Genomic DNA, 27563 nt, shown 5'->3' with positions numbered 1-27563 from the left:
GGCACTTCTTTATTTAGCAAGCACCATCGGGATAACGCATTATTTATTAAGACCGTCTATTATCGGCGGCACTACTTAGTTATAACAGTTGGAAGGCTGTTTGACTAGCGGTGCCCCAGGATGGTGAAGACGGAGACGAGACGAGAAGAATGATGATGTCGACGAGAAGAATGGTGACGATGGACTTGAGCAGCACAACGGGGATCCCACTTCCAGCAACAGCCACGAGGTCCCCTCTTATACTCTCAGCGTGGCCTCGCTCAGCCCCGGCCATGCCCCCTTTCTGGAACCTACTAGCGGGTTCCCGAGGCTCTCCAGTGGGCCCCTTCTGTGACCTTTCCCCTAGATCCCCCTCTCGTGGATATCATGGCTTGCTGACGTCAGTACAGCGTACACCGCAGATCCCCTTTTTCGCCAGCAGCCAGCACTATGCCACAACATATGTATGCTGAACTTCTTTCTCACCATATGTAACCAACCGTGCTCGTCAGTTGATTTACTCACCAAGACGAATAGCGCTGCAACATTTCCTGTATTTGTTTAACGATCTCTCTTTGACCATCGTCTTCAATTAAACGGGCTGAAAAAAACAAATTCCACGAATCAAAGACTTGACTATACAATACACTAAGATATATACTTTACTAATTATTATTGTTACAAATGATTAGGCTTGTTGACCCAGCAAAGCCTCACAGAGTCCCAAGATTCTCTTGTGTGTGCATGTATGTTAATACGTGTGTGTGCATGTGTATATGTGTATGTGGGGAGTGGTAGTGCAGCGGTTAGCGTGCTGTGCTATGAACCCAGCAACCTGAGTTCTATTCCCATTAATGGCCAACACCAGTGACAATTATCGGAACCAGACTCCTGGTGCGGTGTGTAAAAATGTTGCCATTGGGGAGAAAAATGTGGTTGGGCGTGGTGCTGGCCACCCACCCTCTTGTGTGCCATGCTGGCCTTCATAAGTGCTAACAGCACTTGCCCCAACAGTCTGTGAAGACTATATGGGGAATATTTGTCTTTGTGTACATACGGTATTGTTACACCTATGTTTGCTACCAATATTTTTTTCTCATGTGTTTTGTTATGATGATCAAACACCTCGTTTGTTAGTTGTGCAATATTCCTTAAGGATCCTGAACTCATTCTCTCTAATTTCGATGTTTTTGCTGCTGCTGTGCTCATGCACTACAGATCTCCCTTGTAAAATAGCCAACAACTGGCTAAATGGGAGTAATACATCAAAATAAACACAAATAAATAAGTTAAATGAAGTGCATCACCCATTTGTTAGGAAATACTGTCTTTGAATTACAAGTCTATCCATGATTTATTATATATATTTTGGGTGAGGCCATGAAATAATCTAAACAAATTTGTGTCATCAAGACCCTCCACCACCCAACACAGCCAAAGTAATTAAATTGCTGCTGCACAAGCGTTTCACCATGCGCCACATATGACTGATTCAGCTCAAGCATGGTCACATCAGTACATAACAGCCTAAACCAAAAATCTATTTTGAATCATGAGCTAAACTAAAACTAACTTAACTTTGTATTTTAGCAATGATAATTCAATGAAGTGGCTTATCATGTGGAAATATATAGCATCCAAATACTCTAAACGCAGATTTCTAAATGTGGAGAGAAAAACTGGAGGACCTGGAGAAAAATCCAAGTCACCTGGGGAGAACATGCAAACTCCAAATATAGAGGCATCAGGGTTGGGATCAAACCCACGACCTCCTGCATACCAGGTGAGGTAGTTAACCTCTCGCCAACGCGGCGCCCCAATATCATATCGGCTGTGAAAAATAACGCATTAAAAGTCGATGCATGTTGTAAAATGCTCTTGCAATTAAGATTTAATCATGAAGTTCAAGCAAAGATAAAAATGGTGAAATTACAAAATGCGATTGTCAGAGTTAGAGTGGTTGGCTATGTATGGTGCGAAAGAAGTTAAACATACAAAACGTAATAAGTAGGCTCAACCTAAATGTTTGTAAAGGGTTGGGTTGACTGCTTGCCTTCAAGTTTCCTGGCTGCCTGAGCCCCTTTGTTCGGACTTTCTGCACTACCTCTACTTGCCTAATCTGGTCACTTTCCTTGCCTGCAGTTATATTCGATTTTTTAAGTATATTTTTTGTGCAATTTACCTTTTTATCTAGCCTAATTCACATCGTACTGTATTCATATATTGTTAGAATCAGTCAAAAAATGTGTTTCAATTGAATTTGTTTTAAAATATTGCATTCTTCATTGTTCTTGTCATGTCACCCTTGCAAAAGAGGTAATGTTTCATGTGCCTCAAAGGATTTATCTTGAAGGGTTCATCCTAACTCTTGGCATCAAATCTTGACTTAAAGCTTTTGTGACTGCAGGAATTCAGTAGTTTTCTGGTATTTTTGATTATTTTCTTTGAACCTATCTACGTGACATTACCGAAAGAACCAAGGATATCTTGGGGTCAAATGAAAGATTTCAACTGCAGCAACCACAATGAAGCCGCCGCAACAGATCGCAATGTTCCCAACGACTCTCTGGACGTGGTGAGATTGGGGTGAGAGTGGGGTGAGAGCGGGGTGAAAGCAGGGTGAGAGCGGAGTAAGAGCGGCGTGAGAGCGGGGCGAGAGCACGGTGAGAGCGGCCAGCTCGCCGTACTCGCCGTACCCTGCGAGGCTGGGACGCCGATCTGTGAGGAGTCTCCGGCGTCGCGCCGCCGCTGCTTCTCGTCCTCCCAGATGGCCCACAGCCCTGGGTTCTGTCCGATCTGGCCTGCATCGCCGATGGAACGCAGGGTGCGCGAACACGCCTCAGAATCCATAGCGATGCGTGTAAATCCAGCATTGGTGTCTCCATGTTGGGCGATATGGTGGCCCCGAAGCTTATGGTGGAAAGCCACACTATGATGCCAAGAACCAGTCACTTCACATGAAAACCACGATCAACTTTCTAGAAAGCAGTACTTGATTTATTGACCTTGGATCAAAAATAGACCGAGTAGAACATCAACCTCCTGACTGAGTTGCGCACTCTGCCACATGCCCATCTGGTCAGGTGTGGACAAGTCAGTATTAGTATTATTATACAAACAGTAGTTATATTTATAACAAAATAAACCATGGTGTATTCAGATGTATATTACTTTACAGGTACAAATCTTGACCATCAAAGGCCGTCATGTGAATGCTTTGCTCAATCTGAGCCTTGAGTGTAATTATCTTGATGAAAAAATTACCAGATGCATAGCCAATGCACAATGCATGCACTTGCATTGTGCATTGTGTGAACGAAGATGTGAGGATGAGATTTCAAAAGACCACTCTCCCAACATTACTCTTCTCTTTTGAGCAGGGGAAATCCACACGCGACCTCGGGGCGGATGAGACCAACAGGTGAACAAGTGAACGGATCAAACCTCTCTCCCGCCCCTCCTACACGACCAACACAAACCCTCATAGGCCCTGAACACCACTCTCGAATGCCATAGAGGGGCGACCACTAGACACAGCCAGCTCACGTACAACAGCAGTGGATTGATCATGGATATGGATGATGATGATGTGTTGGCACAGTTACCTTCGATGTCCAGTCTGTTGAGAATGTCTGCTGCTACAGCGTCCAGCTCCAACTCACAGCGGCTCTGCCGTGTCACCTCCTCACCCAGCCAAAGCGAACTGTAAATGGAGAGTCGGGAGGGCACATCCACCTTTACGGTGAGTCTCGTGGTGTCCCAGTTCGGAGTGTGCAAAGCTCTTCTGACGTCACCTCTCGAGATCCTCGGGTCAGGTCCACCTGGCAAATGGCTTGCCGACACACAGCCTGTAGTAATGAGCCTGAACATTTCTGTATATCAGAGATTGTGTACGACCAGATCACTACCGTTCACAAAGTCAAGGTGAGTTCCTGCTCAAATGATAATTGAAGTGGTGTTGATATCATGTTTACAGCCCTGAGCCGTTGGTGAAATATTCCAGTCCTATGGCGAGGAGAGGCTATCCGTAGGACAAGCGCTCTCAATGTCCTCACAAAATATAACTCATTGTATCAACCAGGATTTAAACTCGCGGCCTTCCGATTGTGAGTGGCTCAATCTAACGCTGAGTCACTTGGTCAGATAATACACATGCTATAAAATCATCCATGACATCACATTAACTCGTTCGTAAATGTCCAACTACAGAAAATGCAAATAATGAGAATACAGGCACACCTCTTATAGCACTGCCTCGTATAATGCCGTTTCGTTATAATGCTCTTTGTCTAGGAGGAAAATGCATGTGCGGCACAGCCCATGTATGGGATAAAGTGGGCATGGCATTGCCCACAGGGGCGTCTTTGCCCATATATGGTCTTGTGGAACCTGAATTGAGGTGTCTATTGTATCGATTCTGCTCATAGTCGCTCCGACAGCCACATTAGCATATCGAATCATCGAGAGTTAATCAATGTGTAATGAGCGACTTCCACGACACGTCATGTAGAGGGTACTTCATCTTGATTACCCACACTGGGCATTACACAGACCAACACTTATCCTTTCCCACACTAAGTACCACACTAGGCATCAACGTCTCTACTGGCTACACACAGCCGATCACCCGGATGGTTCCATTGCCCTCACTCGCTACCCCGCTGGCTGGCGGCGTAGCTGGTTAAGCCACTTTGCATCACAAAGTGGCTTGACCGGTTCAATGCATATTCTAATCATGTAGGCAGGGCAGCCAGCATAGGATGTTTCTCCAACAGGATATCTTCACATGGTCTAATCCATACTCTGAAAATAAGGCTGCCTATGAAAGCCTATAAGAGCTGCAATAGCATAATGACCTAATTTCTATGATGTGTATGTCGCAGATAAGAGTTTTTAGTCAATAATTCAGTCACCTTACAAAGATATGCTAACGAATGCACATGCACACCTTGGTATGCTGCCAGTATGCCACCATCTCATTAAGCTTGTTTGCGTTTCCTCCATCGGCTCCGAATTGAAAACCCAATGTGTGTCCGTGGGCTTTGGTTCAGGACCGCTGGCTTGAACTTCACCTCGTTTGTCTGAAGGAAGAAACATTTGAACATTTAGTGAAGCGCACGTCAGGATTCATCATACCTCAAGCGGACGTCCAGAATAAACACTTAATTTGAGGCCCAAACATTACCCTTCCTGGCTTTGACATTCCTCCTCAAAAACACCGGTGGATCCATCAACTTACTCACCTACTAACCTACCTGCTCACCACTGGTGGAACCATAAACCGCATCAGAACATCAACAGGCCCATGATCACATATTCTTCATGAATGGTAAGTTAAGACAAGCTGCAGTGCAACTTCGGCCAAGCAACCCGAACTATGAGCCGTACAGTAAACCCACTGTAGTTTGCGCTCCTTCAATCTAGGACTAGAAAAACTACCCAAACTCTCTCCTCAAGCCCTCTTTTCGTGGTTAGCAGACCTCGACGTTGGCATTTAATTCATATACATACAGTTTAACATGTAGGCTTTTGCGACCAATATTATTCATAATAAAGGATTTTGGGTTAGATCGCTTAAGTATAAATGTGTCGAAACCCTCCATCACCCGACATGACCAATCAGTACGGGATTTGTCACGTAAACAAAATGACAAATAGTTACTATTTCAGCCCACTGGTGTGTTGAAGAGTACACAACATTTACAATACTCCTTGGGTCTTTCGGTAAAGTCACGTAGATAGGTTCTTTGAACCAAATATTATGAATTCTTTGGATCAAAGTCACAAAAGCTTTCAGTCAAGATTTACAATACTATCAATGCATATATTATACCGGTCTACAATTTTTTAGACGTCGTCTGCTTCAGAGATTAAATGTGCCGTTTATTGTGGATTTTGATGTGCTGAATTCAATATATGACAATTAAAACCACGGATTAGCTACTGTTCCCAAGATATTTAAGTTTTTACATTTTGCGTCTATGTGTAGATAGTAGAGTTTTACTCATAAATTGTAAACATGTCAGTTTTGATGTGGTTTCCTTATTCACCAAAGTTCCTGTACCTGGAACCATCGCAATCATTGAAGACTTTGTTAATCAAGGACTGCATACTGATGTACCCCCCCTGGTGAGACACTGCTTAACCAACACATAATTCACATGGAATGGAATTTTCTACAAACAAACTGAGGGCACCCCAATGGGCTCCCCCATCTCTGGTTGCAGCCAACGTTTTCATGGAGAAATTTGAAATTGAGGCCATCCAGACTGCCACTCTACACCTGACCTTATGGAAGAGGTACGTGGATGACACTTTTGCCATCTGGCCACATGGCCGGCCTGCTCGAGACCAATTCCTCGACCACATCAATTCCATACACCCAGCCATCAGATTTACCATGGAAGTAGAAAAAGATGGCAAGCTACCCTTTTTGGATGTCCTAATTAAAAGGAGACCTGATGGTTCAATGAGCCACTCTGTCTACAGTAAAGCTACCCTTACGGATGCTTACTTAAAACCGGATTCCAACCACCATCCGTCCCAGAAGAACTCCCTCATCAAGACTCTATACCATAGAGCCCAATGCATTTCCGACCAGGAACACATTGCCAGTGAACTCAAGAACGTACACCAAGCTCTCAAGGCTAATGGTTACTCCGACTAGACAATCCGCAAAGCCATCACTCCAGCCATGAAGAAGGATCCTTTTGAGGAGCCATTCAAAACCATCACCTTACCCTACATTGCGGGGGTCACAAAAAAGGTCTCCAAAATCCTGAATAAACACAAGATCCAGGTCCGATTCAACACAGTACATAAAATCCGTGATCTGGTTACGTCTGTAAAATATGTGGTTCCAGACATACAGTACTCGGGCGTCTACAAACTAAGTTGCCTCTGTGGTAGCAGCTACATTGGAGAAACCAAACGACATATCTCGGACCGCATCCGTGAACATAAAGCAGACATGAAACACGGTAGGACGAACACCTCAGCCGTGGCAGATCACTGTTAAAATTCAGTGTGCTCACATGACATTGACTTCTCCAAGACGGAGGTTCTCTGCAAGTCATCCGGCTACCATGAAAGATTTGTTCATGAGGCCATCCACATATACAAACACAGAGACAATTTCAACCAAGAAGATGGATTCTGGCTTAGTAACCATTGGAAAGATGTTATAAACCATTTCGGTTCGTAATTGATTATAGTCCATTCGCTGGCACTGCCTCTTAATACCTTTCACACGACGGTCAATGGTATGGTTTATCGCATGTTGTATAATAATAAATAGTATAACATTGTAATGTTTAACAAAATTCATAAGGCAATATATAGTATCGTAATTGTATAGTGAATATACAGCAATATTTTACAGTCTAAAGTATAGGGTAGTGTATAGTAACGCATTGTATAATTCAAGGGTGGGTTTGTCCATGGCAGTGTATATTACGGTGTATAATCGTGTAATGTAGAAAAAAGTTTAGTTGGAGACATATCAATATAATGCATAATGTTAGAGCTTACATTGGGCTGTGTATACGATAGTATACAATGTAGTTTAGATTGGAAGGTATACCATTGCAATGTAAAGTAGTCTAGTTTATAACATAGTTGTAACGCAACACAGGACAGAGCAGCGCATCGTGGCTGTTTCTCCCCCCCGTTCCGAACATAGATGAACTCGTCCGTCTGAACAAAGCTCGTCGCTTTCCGTGGTGCTAACGTTGAAAAGAAAAAACCGCCACCCATTTTTCGCCATATGGCAATATAATGTATAATCACTTATTCTTAGTAGCTCAGCTGATTGGAGAGTATATAGAGTTTATTGATAACATTGATGTAGTTTATATTTTAGTTTTTTATTAGTTTACTATATGGTATTCATTATATAGTGTAGTGTATACCCAGTTACTTTATGTTAAAAGCTCAACTTATTGAAGTATATATTGAGTACATTAATTATATTGATGTAGTTTATACTTAGTTTTTTCACATCGGTTTATTGTATGTTAGTTGGGTAGTTGCAGTCCTTTAGCGTCCATATACTAAATGCCTCTGTTGATATGTAAACTTTGGCTTTAACATAGCTATTTCTGTGACCAGTCACATGCTAATCCCTCACATTAACATCATGGTAATCTCCCAGTTACATGCTAATTTCTGACTTTAAAACCCTGCTGATCCAACACTTTAACACAGCGATTTTAATGCTAAATTCTCCTGTTTGATATGTAAACTCCTTTGTCAAGGCGCTTTACTTTTCCCACCTAGCTTAAAAGACGCTGCGAATCTTAGCAGCGTTCATTGAAGCGCTGTCGTCCCGACAGTTCTGTTCCTTCACCTGAAGAAGGGTACTTGTGTTGTGGCCGAAACGTCGTGAGAATTTTATTTAATTATGTTTTATTTATATAATTTTATTTCCATTCTACGTGACTTTACCGAAAGATCCAAGAAGATGTCACCTTCTCACAAAGCTGCTTGGCAATGGTCTTGTAGCCCATTCCAGCCTTGTGTAAGTCTACAATCCTGTCCCTGACATCCTTGGAGAGCTCTTTGGTCTTGGCCATGGTGGAGAGTTTGGAATCTGATTGATTGATTGCTTCTATGGACAGGTGTCTTTTATACAGGTAACAAGCTGAGATTAGGAGCACTCCATTTAAGAGTGTGCTCCTAATCTCAGCTCGTTACTTGTATAAAAGACACCTGGGAGCCAGAAATCTTTCTGATTGAGGGGGTCAAATACTTATTTCCCTCATTAAAATGCAAATCAATTTATAAAATTTTGATATGCGTTTTTCTGGATTTTCTTGTTGTTATTCTGTCTCTCGCTGTTCAAATAAACCTACCATTAAAATTAAAGACTGATCATTTATTTGTCAGTGGGCAAACGTACAAAATCAGCAGGGGATCAAATACTTTTTTCCCCTCACTGTATATGGGCAGTTCAATGTAAATCTTAAGGCCGAGTGATAGATGGAATCAATCTTCTTCAGTACAGTACTTGGGGCTGATTTATACACGATGTCACAGTAATCAAGTAGAGGCAGTATGGTAGCTTTTATCAATTCCAAACGGAACATAGGGGGGAAGCAGTGCTTGTGTCGATACAGAAAACCAATTTTTCTTTTTGTCTTTTACCAATATAATCAGTGTGATCTTCAAAATTCAGTTTTGAATCCAGGATGACCTTTCATGTGTGTCCATTCAAAATGTTTAGCGTACTTCCAGACATGCAACAAACTTGAAATTTGCCATATGGGTAGCTTCCAGACTGTACACAATGCAAAAAGTATAAACATAGACTTTTTTATTTGGGGGGAGAAGTTAAGTCTTGGAGAAGTTAATGTCATGCGAGCCCAGTGAATTCTAACAGTGGTCTGCCACAGCTGAGGTGTTGGTCCTACCGTGTTTTAGGTCTGCTTTGTGTTCACGGATGCGGTCCGAGGCATGTCGTTTGGTTTCTCCAATGTAACTGCTACCACAGAGGAAACTTAGTTTGTAGACGCCAGGGTACTGTATGTCTGGACTCATATCTTTTACAGACGGGACCAGATCACGGATTTTACGTAGTGTTTAATCGGACCTGGATCTTGTGTTTATTCAAGATTTTGGAGATCTTTTTGTGACCCCAGCAATGTAGGGTAAGGTGATGGTTTTGAATGGCTCCTCAAGAGGGTCCTTCTTCATGGTTGGAGTGATGGCTCTGCGGATTGTGTAGTCGGAGTAACCATTCACCTTGAGAGCTTGGTGTACGTGCTTGAGCTCACTGGCAATGTGTTCCTGGTCAGAGATGCATTGGGCTCTATGGTGTAGAGTCTTGATTAGGGAATTCTTCTGGGATGGATGGTGGTGGGAATCCGGATTTAGGTAAGCATCCGTATGGGTAGCTTTCCTGTAGACAGAGTGGCTCATTGAACCATCAGGTCTCTTTTTTATTAGGACATCCAAAAAAGGTAGCTTGCCATCTTTTTCGACTTCCATGGTAAATCTGATGGCTAGATCGGTTAGAACTAGATCAGTTAGACAAGAGACTCTACAAATCACACTTATCATTAACGGCAACAATGGGATGCGCTCGCGCATCGTGTTGTGGCGGCCGCTTCCGGGTCCTTGGCGGTGGCTGGGTACGTACAGTGGGTTGATGTGCGGATCTTGGTGGACACGGGGGCGTCCGCAATGATCATTTCCGAATGCATTTTCCAGTTGCTGCCATGCACCGTTGGGCCATTGCGGCCGGTGCAGGGAGCTTGTGTTGCTGCAATTGGCGGCAGTCTGGGCATTTTGGGCCACATTGTGGCTTCAGTCAAGATTGGGGAAAATTAATTGATGGGGCCCATTCTAGTCTCCAGGACCTTGGCAGTTTCTTGGGGACTGACTTTTTGACCAAGATGCCCATTCGGATCCTTGTAGACCAAGGTTGTGTAGAGATGCCATCAGAGGGGTCGGTTGCACTTTCTGCAATCTCCCACTGTTCTGTCCCCCCTTGCCGCCAGTGTGCGGGCCTTGACCAAGGTGTCAGTGACCGTTCCGCCGGGGTCACAAGTCCTGCTACCCCTTAGGCTGCGCATACCGTTGAAATTGGACTCCCCGGAGACAGGTATCCTCTTGTCTCCCTCCAATTACTTTTTGAGAACTGACGGGTTAGTAGGCGCCTTGATGGCCATGTCGGAGGGCCAGGACCCCTTTTTAAAGGTCCTAAATTCGGAGCCCTTGCCGATCGTGGTTTCAGCCGGTGCCGTTTTGGCGCATGTCACCCCGGGCCCTTCGCGAGGGGAGGACCGACGCATCATGGATCGATGCGTTGTGTAACGAGAATGCCTCGTCATCCTCCGAGGAGCGCCAGCGGCTCCGCAAACGCATTGTGATGTTCAATGTGTTTAGTCAGAGTAAATTCGATCTTGGTCGCACCACTCTTCTGGAGCATCACATAGATATGGGCAATTCGGCCCCTATTTGGCTAAATTCTCACCGCTTTAGCCCGGCAGAAAAAGATCATGTCCGCTTGGCCGTCGACGAGATGCTGGCAGCGGACATTATCTCCCCATCCACTAGCCCTTGGGGTGCTCCAATTGTGCTATTCAATAAACGGGACGGGAGTCTCCGTTTCTGCGTCGACTTCCGTAAATTGAACAAGATCTCGGTGGCTGATGCTAATCCATTGCCTCGCATGGATGATTCCCTGGACACCCTCTCGGATGCGCGGTTCTTTTCGACCCTAGACTTGCTCTCAAGCTTCTGGTAATTGCCACTAGACAAGGCCTCTAGACCTAAGACAGCATTCCGCACACCTCAGGGGCTGTTCAAATTCAATCGGCTTCCTATGGGTCTCCATTCGGCCCCGGCCACCTTCCAGCGTCTCATGGAATTGGTCTTGGCGGGGATGCAGTGGGAGTCTTGTTTAATTTACTTGGACGAAGTTATTGTTTTCGGCCATACGTTTGACGAACACTTGCAATGTCTTGAGGCAGTGTTCGTCAAAGTGTGTGCTGCGGGCTTGAAATTCAAACCCCAGAAGTATCATTTGTTGCAACCATCGGTGAAGTATTTGGTACTTATTGTTAGTGCGTCAGGTGTTGCCACAGATCCGGAAAAGACAGCTTGTGTCCGGACGTGGCCGACTCCTACATCGGTCGCTGAGGTGCGTAGCTTTTTCGGCTTCGCATCGTACTATCGTCAGTTTGTCCGCGATTTCGCGACGATAGCGAAGCCACTGCACGCACTCTCTGCCAAAGGTAAAAAAATGTTGCTGGGGTGTGGAGGAGGAGACCGCGTTTGCAGCGCTTCGCACGTCCTTGGCGGATGCCCCGCCCTTGGGGTACCCGGATTTTTATAAACCGTTTTTCCTCGATACTGATGCCAGCTACACGGGCATTGGGGCAGTCCTGGCCCAGGTGGTCAATGGAGTTGAAAGGGTGGTGGCCTATGGCAGCCACATTTTGTCCCCAGCAGAACAGCGGTATTGTGTGACCCGGAGGGAGCTGCTGGCCATAGTGTTCTTCGTGCAGCTGTATAGGTCCTATTTGTATGGCAGGCAGTTTACTGTCCGAACCGACCATGCGGCCCTGCAATATTCGCTGCGGATTGACCAGCCCTCGGGTCAGCTGTCCCGCTGGCTCGAGGTGCTCCAAGAGTACCCCTTTAATGTCATCCACAGGAAAGGGGCACAGCATGGAAATGCTGATGGGCTTTCCAGGTTGCCCACGGAGGGCGGGTGCGCTTGTGCCCTGGGTTCTAGCCGCTGCAAGGCCCCAGGGGACACCGTGGCCCAGTTGGTTGCATTGGCCGAAGCGGGCCCCCTTCCAGGTGTGGCGTTACCTGTTGATTTTGGCCTGGGACTCCTCTGTGAGGTATGGTCCAAATTGCAGATGGAGGATTCCTCTCTGCTGAGGCTACGATGCCGTGTTGGGCCAAATGCCCAGAGCTCAGCTCCGTCGGCTGGCCCGGTGATCGCTGTGCATGATGGCCTCCTCATGCGTTGGGATGCCCAATTGGAACGTTATTATGTGGTTGTACCCACTGCCCTGTGAGGTAAATTGATCCGAGCCATTCACGAGAAACTTATGCACCTTGGCTACAATAAGACCTTGCTGACCCTTAAACGGGACTACTACTGGCTGGGTGTGGAGGGTGATGTGGCACTGATTTTGAAAGGTTGCCACGACTGCGCATGGAGGAAGGCCCCAGTTGGTCAAGATCGGGCCCCGCTGCAGTCCATCCGGGTTTCTCGTGTCAATGAGCTCGTGGCACTAGACATTTTGGGCCCATTCCCAGCATCCCAATGGGGCCACAGATACCTCTTGGTGGGGGTTGAGTACCTCACACGTTGGCCTATAGAATGGCTTCTGGTGGACCAATCGGCCTCTTCCATCACCGAGGCGTTCGTCCAGGGGTACGTTCTGGACAAGGGTGTGCCTGAGCAGTTGCTAACTGTCAGGGGCGGAATTTTTCTTCTCGGTTGCTCAAGGAGGTGTGCGACCTCCTTGGCGCCAAGAAGATCCGCACCTCGCCCTACCACCCTCAGTCCGACGGGATGGTAGAGCGGTTGAACCGCAGCCTCATGTCCATGCTGTGCCACCACGTGAATACGTCCCAATCGGACTGGGACCTGTTCATTCTGGGGGTTTTGGCTGCATATAGGTTGGCTCCTCATGCCTCAACGGGGTTCTCGCCTTTTTATTTAATGTATGGAAGGGAACCAGAGCCCCCGATGCACGTAAAGATGGATGTCGGATTTTCTAAAAAGGGGTCGTCAGTGCCCACTCCAATGAAGGTCGCGCTCGACTGGCTGCGCAAGGCACGGCAGGCCGCTGTCGACAATTCGACCAATCGAAAGGCGGCTAAAGAACGCCTGCCCAAACATCAAGCTGCCGGCCTGCCTTGGGAAAAGGGCCAGAAGGCATGGCTTCACTGCCCCCAAGTACCAATTGGCACATCTCCGAAATTGCATCGCCCTTCGCAGGGCCTGTTGAGGTCGTGGAGGTCCGTCGGCCACAATGCATTTGGATTCGGTTCGGTCGCCGGCACTGGATAGTGCACCCGTCCCCGCCTCAAGCGATACGTACCAACTAGCCTGGTTGACTCATCCCCACTTCCTGAGCGGCCGGTGATTAATGAGTCCTACAAACATGACCGCACAAATCGGGATGGCAGGAGCAATGTCCGGCCGGTGTGTGCGCCTGCAGAGCCCTAGCCAGTGACGCCTGCGACGGCACCTCGTCCACCGGAGGCCCCGGTGACGGGCCGGTCATCTGCGGGTGAGCCACCTGCGCCGTCACCCGACGCCGCACGAGGGAGTGGCCAAGCAGCGCATACCCGCTCGAGGGGCATGCGGCTCCGGTGATGGCCTGGGCAGGCGTTTTCATCAGCCTCCAGCCTTCGTCACCAGTTATACATTGCTGTGTGATGAAGGCCTTCAAACCTTTTTTGTTGCTGTACTGCCCTAATGTTGGGCATCAGGTTCTAGCAGTTGGTCCCGCCTTCACGCACACATCACATGCGTTCTATCGGTGCTGTTATGTCTTCCCGTCCGGGGGGAGTAATGTAGAGGAGTAGTCGGGGACATTACATCACGCTCACCGTCCGGTGCGATGACGTCACAAGATGTGACATCATGCGCGGTGGGCGGGGTGAAGACGTCATGTCTCCCTGGGGTACTTAAGCCGGAGCCCGTGACGTAAGCGGGGTCATTGTAGGAGCCCGGGAACGTGAAGGGTAAAGGAGTGAACTAGGGGTAGGGCTCACGGAGTCTGAGGTGAAGCCGGCAATCGCGCTAGGAGTGGCTGCTCTCCTCGGTCGGCCGATGTTGGCTGATCCCTCGGCCGACACAGAGGAGAGAGCCCGGGAAGCTAGCCGTGCTATAGAGCAGACAGTGTGGGTCTGGGTGAAGGACCGAGCATAGGACCACAACCCCTGGGGATGAGTGTTAATTCCTAAGCCAACTTCAGGTGTAAGCCCTTAATAAACATCTGGTGCAAGCCCCTATTGAAGATCTGTCTCAGAGTCGTCTTATGCACCTCAACACTTTGATACTGGCAAAAAAGGTCCCATTCTGTAAATGGTATTGGCCAAACATTTGAATGATAAAAATTACCTGTAAAATACTAAATTGGGATTACACACAGCAACAGCAACACTGCCCCCAACTGCAAATACCTGGCAGGAACCTCCTAAAGAAGGCTTGGGACTCGGTGAGGCTTTCCTGAGTAGACAAAGTTTGAATAAAGTCGATCAAGTAACCAAGTGGAAATTGGGAAACGTGTTCAACATGTCTCCACACGTGCACTGCGTGAAGTCTTACCCGGAGGAGACCCTCGCCTGAATTTGACAGCAGCCAGCTTGAGGAGGTTCATGCCGTAGAGGTTGTAATCGATGAAGAACTGCAGAACGTACGGGACGTGCGCGTCATGGGGCTGGAAGGACTTATTCATCACAGCGCCTCCCTGTAGAAGCTCGGACACCCTGCACCGGTCGGAGACAACGCACAACGGTGAACCCATCGCACACCGGTAAAGTTATCATACACCGATGAACTCAATGCACACCTGTGAACTCGAGTTGAAGGAGGGGGTTGGGCAGGTGGTCGAGGAAATGAGCTGAAGGAAGTGATTTGGCAGGTGGTAGTGAGAGGGAATGAGCTACTCATTAGCCAAACCTTGTGCTCACTCACCCAAACATGAAAACTTCAGCCTAACCCCAAACATGTCAGTATTCTCATTCCCTTCAACAGCATAAGGACCGATATTCACTAAACTGTCGTCACCAATCCTATTCCAAATTCAGGTTTAAGATCGTCTATTGTCTTCTCTTTGACAAGTGACCTATCCAATAACACGATACAAAATGCCACGGTTTTCGACATTAAGTGTTTCATTGGCACAGTCGTTCTTGTTCGAACCGATGTTAATGAACTGCCAGACGTTTTGAGGCATTGGTCATTTCGATAGACATGCACCGAGATGCAGAAAATCAACTTGAACATATAAGAATTAAGTTCGTAGATATCTCTGATGTTATGTGGATGTGTTATGACAAGATGTGTTTAACACATGGAATTAAGAGCAATCTTCCCTATATAAGTCATTTTTTGTCTGTCTGTGTGTCTGTCCGTCTGTCTGCCTGTGTACGCAATTTGCGACAGATATAACTCAAACTGTGGGGTTTAAGTTTAAAAAAGTACCCAGATACCACGCGATAAGCCCCGGGGGTGAGCCAGCGCTATTCATATTTCCCATCCATCAACTTTAAAGTAGTTAAATTAACAATGAATTCATTCTCCTTTGATTATTTCGGTAAAGTAACATAGAATGAGAATAAAATAATAAAATAAAATAAGACAATAAAATTCTCACGACGTTTCGGCCACAACACAAGTAGCCTTCATCAGGTGAAAGAACAGAACTGTCGGGACGACAGTGCTTCAATGAGCGTTGCTAAGATCAGTAGCGTCTTTTAAGCTCGGTGAGAGGCGTGAAACATCTTAACAAAGGAGTTTATGTATCAAAGCAGGATAATTTAGCATTGAAATAGCTGAGGGATTAGCTTGTGACAGAAATAGCTATGTTAAAGTCAAAGTTTACCTATCAACAGAGGCATTTAGTATATGGACGCTAAAGGCCTCCAACTATCCAACTATCATACAGTAAACCGACGTGAAAAAACTAAGTCTATATTACATCAATATAATAAATGTACTTAATATATTCTTCAATAAGCTGGGCTATTAATCAAAAAGCAACTGGGTATACACTACACTATATAATGAGTGTCTTTTAAGCTCGGTGAGTGGCATGAAATGTCTTGACAAAGGAGTTTACGTATCAAAGCAGGAGAATTTTGCATTGAAATAGCTGAGGGATTAGCTTGTGACAGAAATAGCTATGTTAAAGTCAAAGTTTACCTATCAACAGAGGCATTTAGTATATGGATGCTAAAGGCCTCCAACTACCCAACTATCATACAGTAAACCGATGTGAAAAAACCAAGTCTATATTACATCAATATCATAAATGTACTTAATATATTCTTCAATAAGCTGAGCTATTAATCACAAAGCAACTGGGTATACACTACACTATATAATGAAAACCATATAGTAAACCAATAAAAAACGAAAATATATACTACCACAATGTTATCAATAAACTCTATATACTCTCCAATTAGCTGAGCAACACAACAATAAGTCGTTATATATCACAATGCCATATGGCGAAAAATGGCGGTTTTCTTCCACGGACAGCGAACGAGCCCCGTTCAGACGGACGAGTCAATCCATGCTCGGAACGGAGGAGGGAGGAGAGAAACAGCCACAATGCGCTGTTATACTCCATGTTATAAACCATACCATTAACCGTGGTGTGAGAGGTATTAAGAGGTAATGCCAGCGAAAAAACTGCGGTCTGACAGTCACCGTAAAATACAATTAATTAAGAACCGAAATGGTTTAAAACATCTTTCCAATGGTGACTAAGCCAGAATCCATCTTCTCGGTTGAAATTGTCACTGTGCTTGAATATGTGGATGGCCTCATGAACGAATCTCTCATGGTAGCCGGTTGGCTTGCAAAGAACCTCCGTCTTGGAGAAGTCGATGTCATGTGAACACACTGAATTATAACAGTGATCTGCCACGGCAGAAGAGTTCGTCCTACCGTGTTTCAAGTCTGCTTTATGTTCGTGGATGCGGTCCGAGATATGTCGTTTGGTTTCTCCAATGTAGTTGCTACCACAGAGGCACTTTAGTTTGTAAATGCCCGGGTACTGTATGTCTGGAACAGCATCTTTTACAGATGGAACCAGATCACGGATTTTATGTACTGTGTTGAATCGGACCTGGATCTTGTGTTTATTCAGGATATTGGAGATCTTTTTGGATGCCACCTAGCAACATCAGCAAAGATGAATGCTTTGAATTATCTCAATTAAAAAAGAGAGGTGATATTGTCGTCCTCTCAGCCGACAAGGGCAATGCCACTGTCATCATGGACAAAACAGAATATAACAACAAAATTCAAGAACTACTCAACAATGGCAGCTACACAAAAATAAAAAGAGATCCCGCCAACAGCCTGGTTACCAAAACGAACAAAATCATCTCTGATTCAACAGCATTAATTGATCAGACCAAACAGTTCTCGTTCAAACCCTCTGCTGCCAGACCACCAAGATTATATGGCCTACCAAAGATACACAAAGAAGATACACCCCCTTCGTCCCATCGTCTCTACTATCAACTCCCCCACCTATAAACTGGCACGTTTTCTGGCTGATATACTGCGACCTTTCACTGGAAAAAAACACCTCTGCGGTACTAAATTCTACTCACCTGGTATCGACAATCAAAGGCATTTCCCTGTCCCCAGACGACCTGCTTGTCAGTTTTGATGTGGTGTCCTTATTCACCAAAGTTCCGGTACCTGACACCATCGCAATCATTGAAGACTTGGTTCATCAAGGACTGCATACTGATGTACCCCCCCCTGGTGAGACATTGCTTAACCAACACATACTTCACCTGGAATGGAACTTTCTACAAAGAGACTGAGGGTACCCCAATGGGCTCCCTCCTGTCTCCGGTTGTAGCCAACGTATTCATGGAAAATTTTGAAACTGACGCCATCCAGACTGCCACTCTACGCCCGACCTTATGGAAGAGGTACGTGGATGACACTTTTGTCATCTGGCCACATGGCCAGCCTGCTCTAGACCAATTTCTCGACCACATCAATTCCATACACCCAGCCATCAGATTTATCATGGAGGTCGAAAAAGATGGCAAGCTACCCTTTTTGGATGTCTTAATTAAAAGGAGCCCTGATGGTTCAATGAGCCACTCTGTCTACAGGAAAGCTACCCATACAGATGCTTACTTGAAACCGGATTCCCACCACCATCCATCCCAGAAGAACTCCCTCATCAAGACTCTATACCATAGAGCCCAATGCATTCCGACCAGGAACACATTGCCAGTGAACTCAAGCACGTACACCAGGCTCTCAGGGCTAATGGTTACTCCGACTACACAATCCGCAAAGCCATCACTCCAGTCATGAAGAAGGATCCTCTTGAGGAGCCATTCAAAACCATCACCTTACCCTACATTGCAGGGGTCACTAAAAAGATCTCCAAAATCCTGAATAAACACAAGATCCAGGTCCGATTCAACACAGTACATAAAATCCGTGATCTGGTTCCATCTGTAAAAGATGCTGTTCCAGACATACAGTACCCGGGCATTTACAAACTAAAGTGCCTCTGTGGTAGCAACTACATTGGAGAAACCAAACGACATATCTCTGACCGCATCCGCGAACATAAAGCAGACTTGAAACACAGTAGAACGAACTCCTCTGCCGTGGCAGATCACTGTTATAATTCAGTGGGTTCACATGACATCGACTTCTCCAAGACGGAGGTTCTTTGCAAGCCAACCGGCTACCATGAGAGATTCGTTCATGAGGCCATCCACATATACAAGCACAGAGACAATTTCAACCGAGAAGATGGATTCTGGCTTAGTAACCATTGGAAAGATTGTTTAAACCATTTCGATTCTTAATTAATTGTATTTTACTGTGACTGTCAGATCGCAGCTCTTTCGCTGGCATTGACTCTTAATACCTCTCACACCACGGTTAATGGTATGGTTTATAACATGGAGTATAACAGCGCATTGTGGCTGTTTCTCTCCTCCCTCCTCCGTTCCGAGCATGGATTGACTCGTCCGTCTGAACGGGGCTCGTTCGCAGTCCGTGGTGCTGGCGTTGAGGGAAGGAAAACCGCCATTTTTCGCCATATGGCATTGTGATATATAACGACTTATTGTTGTGTTGCTCAGCTGATTGGAGAGTATATAGAGTTTATTCATAACATTGTGGTATATATTTTAGTTTTGTATTGGTTTACTATGTGGTTTTTATTATATAGTGTAGTGTATACCCAGTTGCTTTGTGATTAATAGCTCAGCTTATTGAAGAATATATTAAGTACATTTATTATATTGATGTAATATAGACTTAGTTTTTTCACATCGGTTTACTGTATGATAGTTGGGTAGTTGGAGGCCTTTAGCGTCCATATACTAAATGCCTCTGTTGATAGGGAAACTTTGACTTTAACATAGCTATTTCTGTCACAAGCTAATCCCTCAGCTATTTCAATGCTAAATTACCCTGCTTTGATACGTAAACTCCTTTGTCAAGACGTTTCATGCCTCTCACCAAGCTTAAAAGACACTCATTTTATAGTGTAGTGTATACCCAGTTGCTTTGTGATTAATAGCCCAGCTTATTGAAGAATATATTAAATACATTTATTATATTGATGTAATATAGACTTAGTTTTTTCACATCGGTTTACTGTATGATAGTTGGATAGTTGGAGGCCTTTAGCGTCCATATACTAAATGCCTCTGTTGATAGGTAAAGTTTGACTTTAACTTAGCTATTTCTGTCACAAGCTAATCCCTCAGCTATTTCAATGCTAAATTATCCTGCTTTGATACGTAAACTCCTTTGTCAAGACGTTTCATGCCTCTCACCAAGCTTAAAAGACACTCATATAGTGTAGTGTATACCCAATTGCTTTGTGATTAATAGCCCAGCTTATTGAAGAATATATTAAGTACATTTATTATATTGATGTAATATAGACTTCGTTTTTTCACATCGGTTTACTGTATGATAGTTGGGTAGTTGGAGGCCTTTAGCGTCCATATACTAAATGCCTCTGTTGATAGGGAAACTTTGACATTAACATAGCTATTTCTGTCACAAGCTAATCCCTCAGCTATTTCAATGCTAAATTCTCCTGCTTTGATACGTAAACTTCTTTGTCAAGACGTTTCACGCCTCTCACCGAGCTTAAAAGACACTCATTATATAATGTAGTGTATACCCAGTTGCTTTGTGATTAATAGCTCAGATTATTGAAGAACATATTAAGTACATTTATTATATTGATATAATATAGACTTAGTTTTTTCACATCGGTTTACTGTATGATAGTTGGGTAGTTGGAGGCCTTTAGCGTCCATATACTAAATGCCTCTGTTGATAGGTAAAGTTTGACTTTAACTTAGCTATTTCTGTCACAAGCTAATCCCTCAGCTATTTCAATGCTAAATTATCCTGCTTTGATACGTAAACTCATTTGTCAAAACGTTTCACGCCTCTCACCGAGCTTGTGTAGAGGTGGTGTACACCACCTCTACACCGTTCATCATGCTAAGTCGGCCAATCAAATGCTATTTTTTATGCTAATTCCTTTGTCAAGGCACCTTGTTTCCTCGCACACAGCTTAAAGGTCACGGTCTGAGCGTGGCTGTGTTTCACTCCAGCGCTGTCCTCGAGATAGTCTGGTCCCGTCACCTGATGAAGGCCGCTTGTGTTGTGGCCAAAACGTCGTGATTTTTGTTTTATTTTTTACCTACGTGACTTTACCGAATAGAACCAAAGAGTATACTCTGACTACACAATCCGCAAAGCCATCAAACCAACCGTGAGGAAGGAGCCATCTGAAGATCCAATCAAAACCTTACATAGCAGGGATAACCAAAAAGATTTCCAAAATCTTGAACAAACACAAGATCCAGGTCCGATTTAACAGAGTACACAAAATTTGTGACCTGATCCCATCTGTGAAGATCCCTGACATGCAATATCCCAGCGTCTACAAACTAAGCTGTACCTGCGGCAGCCGTTACATTGAGGAAACCAAAGGACATGTCTCGGACCGTGTTCGTGAACACAAGATAGATCTGAAACAAGGCAGGACCAATACTTCTGCCGTAGCTGAACATTACTTTAATGTGGCTGGCTCACATGAAATTGATTTCTCTAAGACGATGGTACTTTGCAAGCCGACTGGCTATCAACAAAGATTCGTTAACGAAGCCATCCATATATACAAATGTGGTGGGTAATTATTGGGTGTAATATGCCGCCACCACTTTGGTTGAACTGGTACTTCCAGTCAGGGTCCACCAGGGGGAAATAGCGAGTCCGGCCTGTGACAAGGACTCATGGGTCAGGCATCCCGGGGGGACGGTTGGGAACCGGAGGAGGACACCCCAGGGCCCCGGGTGGGGGGCTAGGGGAGATTGCGCAACAATACAGGTCCCACGAGAAGGTTCCAGATGGTGGGTGTGGCCAGGGGCGGGGTGACCCTGGGAGTCCCATAAAAGCCGGACCCCAGAGCAGCTGAGGCAGTTCGCCTCAAGCCGAAGAACCAGAAGCCACCTGAAGATAGGACCCTGGACCCCAAGCCCCGACATCCTTCTGAGGGCCGTGGCTCAGTGAGGCCAGTGGTCAATAGGCTAGGACCCTGAGGATCCCTCAACCCGACGTCCTTCTAAGGGCCGGGTCTGGATGGGCCAGGGTCATGACTCGCACCTTGGCTGGGTCGAGTCAGCCTCCCCTAGGTCCCGCAAACCGGAGGGCTGCAAGAGCAGTTAGCCCCAGTGGCTAGGGTACGTTAGCCTGGAGGCTGTACCTCCCTAGGTTGTGGGTGGAAGGGGCCATTACCCCTTTTGTTGTTAGGGACCTTGTAATTGTGTTATTGTTACGTTATATAATAAACGTGTTGCCTCCTACGAAGACTCCGTCTCCATAAAAACCCACTACACAGACACAAACACAATTTCAACCGAGACGACGGTTTTAAACTCAGCAATCATTGGAAAGATGTCATCAACCACTTTAGGTCATGATTTTAATTTGTGTTTCCTTGTCAACCTCTACCGTCAGCAGTGTGTATGGGCGTAGCGAGGTGAAATTCCCCCCCCCTACCCCTACCCCCCCCCAATTTGTGCTCCACCCCCTCTCTCTCCCCCTGTCTCTGCCCCATTCTTTCCCTCCCCCCCCCCCCCATTTCTGATGGGTGTACCGAGGTGCAAGACCTCCCTCCTCCCATCCCTACCCCTCTCTCCTCCCCCCCCCCCCATCTCTGGCCCACCCCCTCTATCCCTGTCTCTCTCGCAGCTCTTTTATCCCCATTTCTTCCCCCCCCCCCCCCATTGTCTGCTCAAACAGCCCTTTCCCCCGCCCACTCACTCTGGAGCCCTTATAAGCAGCCACATTTGGAAGCTTGCCCCCTCTTTTCTCACCACCTGAAGAAGATCGCTTGTGTTGCGATCGAAACGTCGTGGGATTTTTGCTTGTTATTTAGATTTTTGTTTTCTATCTACATGACTTTACCGAAAGAACCAAGAATATACACTCAGTGACGTTAGTACTATTATATAGTGGATATATACTAATATAGAGTCGGTGTATACGACTACAGAGTGGGTAGACACTACTGTAGATTAGGTAGATACTACTGTAGATTAGGTAGATACTACTGTAAAGTTGGTAGTTATTGCTACTGTAGAGCGGGCGGTGGGGGGGGTGTATCAGCCCGGCCCCAGCCTGCCAAGGTGCCATCTCGGCGCCTTGGCAGGCTGATACTACTATAGTGAGTTCCGGAGACACTTGTAGAGGTGTTGTATATATATAGGCCTTTTTCCAAAAAAATAATATTAAGAATAATTCTGCCATTTTTTTATAATAATCGATCAAATAAATAAATAAAGCACCCTCAAACCTGCTACCTCCCACAAGCACCAAGCATCTGGAGCTCGTAAAAGGCCTTTAATAATAAACTCCGGGGCAAAGGGAGGTTAACGACGATCTGCAAAATTTCCAGGTTGCCAAAGGACCGCATGCCATGACCTGCTTGGCGCTTTGGACAGTTCACAAACAAATATCCAGAATCACAGGCACGGACACAGAGCACAAGGCAAACGGATATTACAACTGATATATATATTTTTTGTACGGAAAAAGATGAAACTTGGCTACAAGAATAAGTCGACATTATAGACTGCAGTATTCCTTATTTTATTTCTTATTGTATCTTTCTATCAATGTAACTTCACCAAATGAACCAAAGTACATGAGCTTCTACAATCACGAAAGCTTAAGTCCAAACTAAGTTATATCTCCAGCCTTGGGATATCAAAATATAACTCGAGAATCAAACACCGATCCCTGGTGACACAAACTTATAACAAAGCTTGGCAAACTCTCGAAATAATGGTGGTAACGAGGGGCATTACGAATCTTGGTTAAACATAAACCAAATAATAACCACGAGATATTTGACCGGGGGTAACTCATAAGATATACAAGAAAATGGCCAAACACACAAGACCAGATAATATGTAATCCATGAAATCAGAGCCTCCCCGGCCACCTGTGTCTTCCAACAATTTGACACAAACACATGGTAGCCATAAAATACGTATGAAGGGTGCTTCCCCTCCGTTTTAACAGACACCACGAAGAGAGGGGTTGGGAATGCAAACAAAAACAAACTATCAAAGGTCAAAAAAGGGGGGGGGCAGCCAGGCCGCTGTGGCCATGGGAGGAGGACGGTGACAGAGGGCATCTGTTTTTTTCTCTCTCGCAAGAGACGCGGTGAGAGGGGAGACAATTTCAATTTTAAGCACTGACACAGATCATGCAAGAAGTGTGCTGCGAACGACAGAGAGTAATGCGACGGGCAGGCTCCAGGGCATGGCCTCGACATTAGCAATGGGTGCTGTGTCTCGCAGAGAAGAGGGGCGAGGTGATATTAGGTGCTGAATTCAGCGTGGACCGACAGAGTATCACTGAACGTTTATTCTACAGTTATCCTGATATTTTGAGTCACTTGCAAAGTCCAGGCTTGCGATAAGTTGTATTGTACTAAGCTATCAGAGTTGTGTAAGAGGTGTGCAAATACAATTCACAAGTTTTGAGAGCGAGTACCAGCTCCCACGAGCAGCTGCGATCGGCAGGCTCCGGAAACCTGCCCCCGTGACTGGCACATCGTCAACGAGCTGCACCAGCAGAAGCCACGAGTCTATGAAGTCAACGCAAAGAGTTGAGCTCCGCAAGCGGCAAGCTCCGGGGTGGGACTCTGCAATCAATCAGGGATGGGGAGACTTGCCGCGTAGCGATGCGTCACCGAACACGAGTTCAACGCTGACAGAAGAAGTATCGCTCAAACTCATTCTACCCTGAGTGCCAGCTCCCACAAGCAGCTACAGCCGAGCAATAGAATAACGAGCAACGACGAGCAAGCATCCGGGAGAAAGGGTGGAAAGCCCAAGCATCGACCCAGCCAGCATTGCAGAGAACCAGCTGCATGCGCAATCAAGCATCGCCAAAGAGCACGGAGCCGGAGAGAGCGCGCAGCAGCACCATCAAGCAAAGGTGTCAAGCTGCCAGAGGATAAGCGTTGTGCCAACTCGGCTCATCCAGCAGGTGAAAGAGCCTGACTAGCCGCCTGTGAGGAAGAGGAGAGCGCCGGTGAGAGCGCCGTGGGTTTGACCCACACTCCCACCAGCGTCACCAAGCCAGGGTGCCAGCTGCCAGTGGACAAGCTGCGGGCGCTATCTGATGACGGGATCATCGCGCACTGACGGCGAGCGTCGTGCCGACTCTTCCACCCAGCTGTGGACAGAAACTGTGGCCGCCCGTGTGAAAGACGGAGTGCCAAGCTGTCCGTATGATACACACACCCTCACACCCTCACCGCTCCGCAGGGAACAAACACATTTTTGATACAAGGGATGCCCAACCTCGGCGTCTGCTTAACGCAAAGATTGAACAAGTGGCAAAGAAGACACACACACAACACGCATATCAGGACAAATAAGATTGTTCCAAAAAGTTATCTTTGTGTTTCATGAATGTTTGCCATTCCAAGGTGGTGCGTTAAATATCAACTGATCGTGAAGAACATTGCTGCCCATCGAGTTACATGAATACGATTGTAAGAGTATTTTAGTCATTCGTTTGTGTTAATGGCATAATCGTGCCAATGAATTAATTGATAACGACTCTTGCTTTAGGGACATGTTTCTTTATTGCCTTAGTATGAATATCGTTGCATGAATTTTTAAGGACAAAGAGTCCTATCGCCGTGTATGCTCGCGTACTCTGAGGAATAATTGATTGTTCTGTTACCCAGTTAACAAACGTGATCATTGAGGGTTAAATGTATGGATCAATGAGGGGAACATCTCCAGGAGTATTGTGTTGACAATTCCAAGCATAAGAGTTCGCATATTAGGATGTTAAGGTTTTGTTTAGAAATAAAAATTGCTTAACACAAGAAGTGTCTGTGTGGTGCCTTGCTAAGTTCATGCATAATAATCTTAATTATAAGAACTGTATCCTGTGGTGAAATTTGAATTTGGAGACCTGACATAGACACACTAAGACATAATCAGTAAATGTTAAGCGAGAATAATTATATTATACCGATCGATAATACGACCCTAGACAACGAAGCCGAGCTTAATCTAGCATACTTACATCACACTTGCATAACTTCATACAATTAATTGTGTGATCCCGATTGATAACATTACCCTCGACAACGAGGCAGGGCTTAATTATCATAACGTGTACATTAGCTTAATCACATGCAATCCCGTAACTTAATATGCTGTTGCATCCATAATTAGCATAATTTATGCACATAATTACATCAATTAACATAATTTCGGATATTTAAGCATTTCTCCAAATTTCATTAAATTTTTATAATTTGTATTAAATTTTCAATACCCGGCATATACAACAAAATGGGGAACTCGTCCGGGATCTCTCGCAGACAGTTTATGCATGAATTAAGGAATGAATCACTGTTGTGTTAACCAAAGTATTCTGAACTAACATTGCCTTGTGATTGTAAACAGGCGTAAAACAAACAAAAACGCACTCTGAAGTGGAATACCAGAGATGCTAGGATTAAGAGGAATTTTAGAGTGGATTGCGGGATATTGGGAACTCGTATTAAAACGTACAGGCCGGTCTGCTACAGAGCAGACAAATCAGGGAGACACATGGGAGGAGAGCCGTATCGAAGACATTAAGACACATCGAGGGAAACTACTTAAGGACTGGATAAAATGTGACAAAAGTGAACACAATGTAAAAACTACAGAAATAGCGACACTGGACTCACACCCTCTCACACAGGCAGACAGACAGAGATTATGGAATGAGGAAAACTTCGAAAAGAAAACGAGTGGGACTTACAACCCCGAAGTCAGAGGGAGACAAAATCTTAAAACAAAGTCGCCAGGGTATTCTGTACTGATAGCGCCAAAAAGAGCGGAACCTGGGCAACATGAGCAGCACAGCAGAAACAGCTCACTAGAAAGACACACACCACTCAAACTCGACCGACACAACACAGATCGCAGGGACAGCTCACCAGAGAGACGCATGCTACAAAAAAACCACCAACACAAAACAATCCGCACCACAGACGACCGACACAAACATCACGACAGGCACGAGGCACAAAACAAATATAAATGAAACATCAAACAAGGACCTCGGAACGCAAGTGTTACACCTAGCAAACACCATACACAAAGCGGGCAGCAGGAAAGCCGAGCTCAAAGACACTCACCACGTAAGCACAAGCCATGGGACAAGCAGGAATTCACCAAGCAAAGTTGACCCACGTTACAGGCGCAAAATACACTACAAAAGTTATGTTAAACAGTGCCACAGTTGGAGTGATAGCTCATCTGACACTGACTCCTCTGACGACGACCAACTTTCCGAATACTCATTCAGTAGTAAGACTCTGAAATTGATGGACAAAGCTCTCGTCAGAATTCCCTATTTTGATCCACACAATAGGAACAGAGACATACACACTCACATCACAACGGTAGAAGCAGAGGCAATGATCAGAGGTCTGAGGAAAAATGATGAGAAAGCAAGTCTGCTGAAAAGAAGTTTACATGAACAGTCTATATCATGGGTAAAGTCGCTACCATAAAAGGTTAGGAACGATTTCAAAGAGCTGGGCCTGGCAGTGATTCGGAAGTTTGGAGAATATTCAACACTGTCTGAGGGATTTAATGCTGCCAAATCTATGACCCAGTGCGTAGACGAGGATCCGCGAGATTACCTCGTAGGATTTAAAAGAGCGTACTATACAGGCGATGTGGATCAGTATCACGAAGATGACAAATGTTCAAGATTATGTTTTTTTTAATCGTCGAGTCCAAAGATTACAGAAATTGTG

General features: G+C 45.4%; 1 protein-coding gene across 5 annotated transcripts in view; it reads right to left on the bottom strand.

Moving 5' to 3' along the window:
• The window catches only part of REV3L (REV3 like, DNA directed polymerase zeta catalytic subunit), a 154016-nt gene that overhangs the window by 102013 nt on the left and 24440 nt on the right, over positions 1-27563 (bottom strand). For all 5 annotated transcript variants that reach the window (XM_032951894.2, XM_032951897.2, XM_032951898.2 and 2 more), the window contains 5 exons: positions 14783-14943; positions 4928-5060; positions 3585-3682; positions 2676-2780; positions 505-580 (listed from right to left, as the gene is read on the bottom strand). In XM_032951894.2, the coding sequence (XP_032807785.2) occupies positions 505-580; positions 2676-2780; positions 3585-3682; positions 4928-5060; positions 14783-14943 (573 nt within the window). The remainder of the gene's footprint in view (positions 1-504; positions 581-2675; positions 2781-3584; positions 3683-4927; positions 5061-14782; positions 14944-27563) is intronic.

Source organism: Petromyzon marinus, chromosome 11 (genome assembly GCF_048934315.1).
Source record: "Petromyzon marinus isolate PM22_M1 ecotype Great Lakes invasive population chromosome 11, UKy_Petmar_22M1.pri1.0, whole genome shotgun sequence".
In the NCBI taxonomy this organism is placed as follows: domain Eukaryota; kingdom Metazoa; phylum Chordata; class Hyperoartia; order Petromyzontiformes; family Petromyzontidae; genus Petromyzon; species Petromyzon marinus.
Note: the sequence above shows the minus strand (reverse complement) of the source record. Positions and strands in the feature narration are given on the sequence as shown.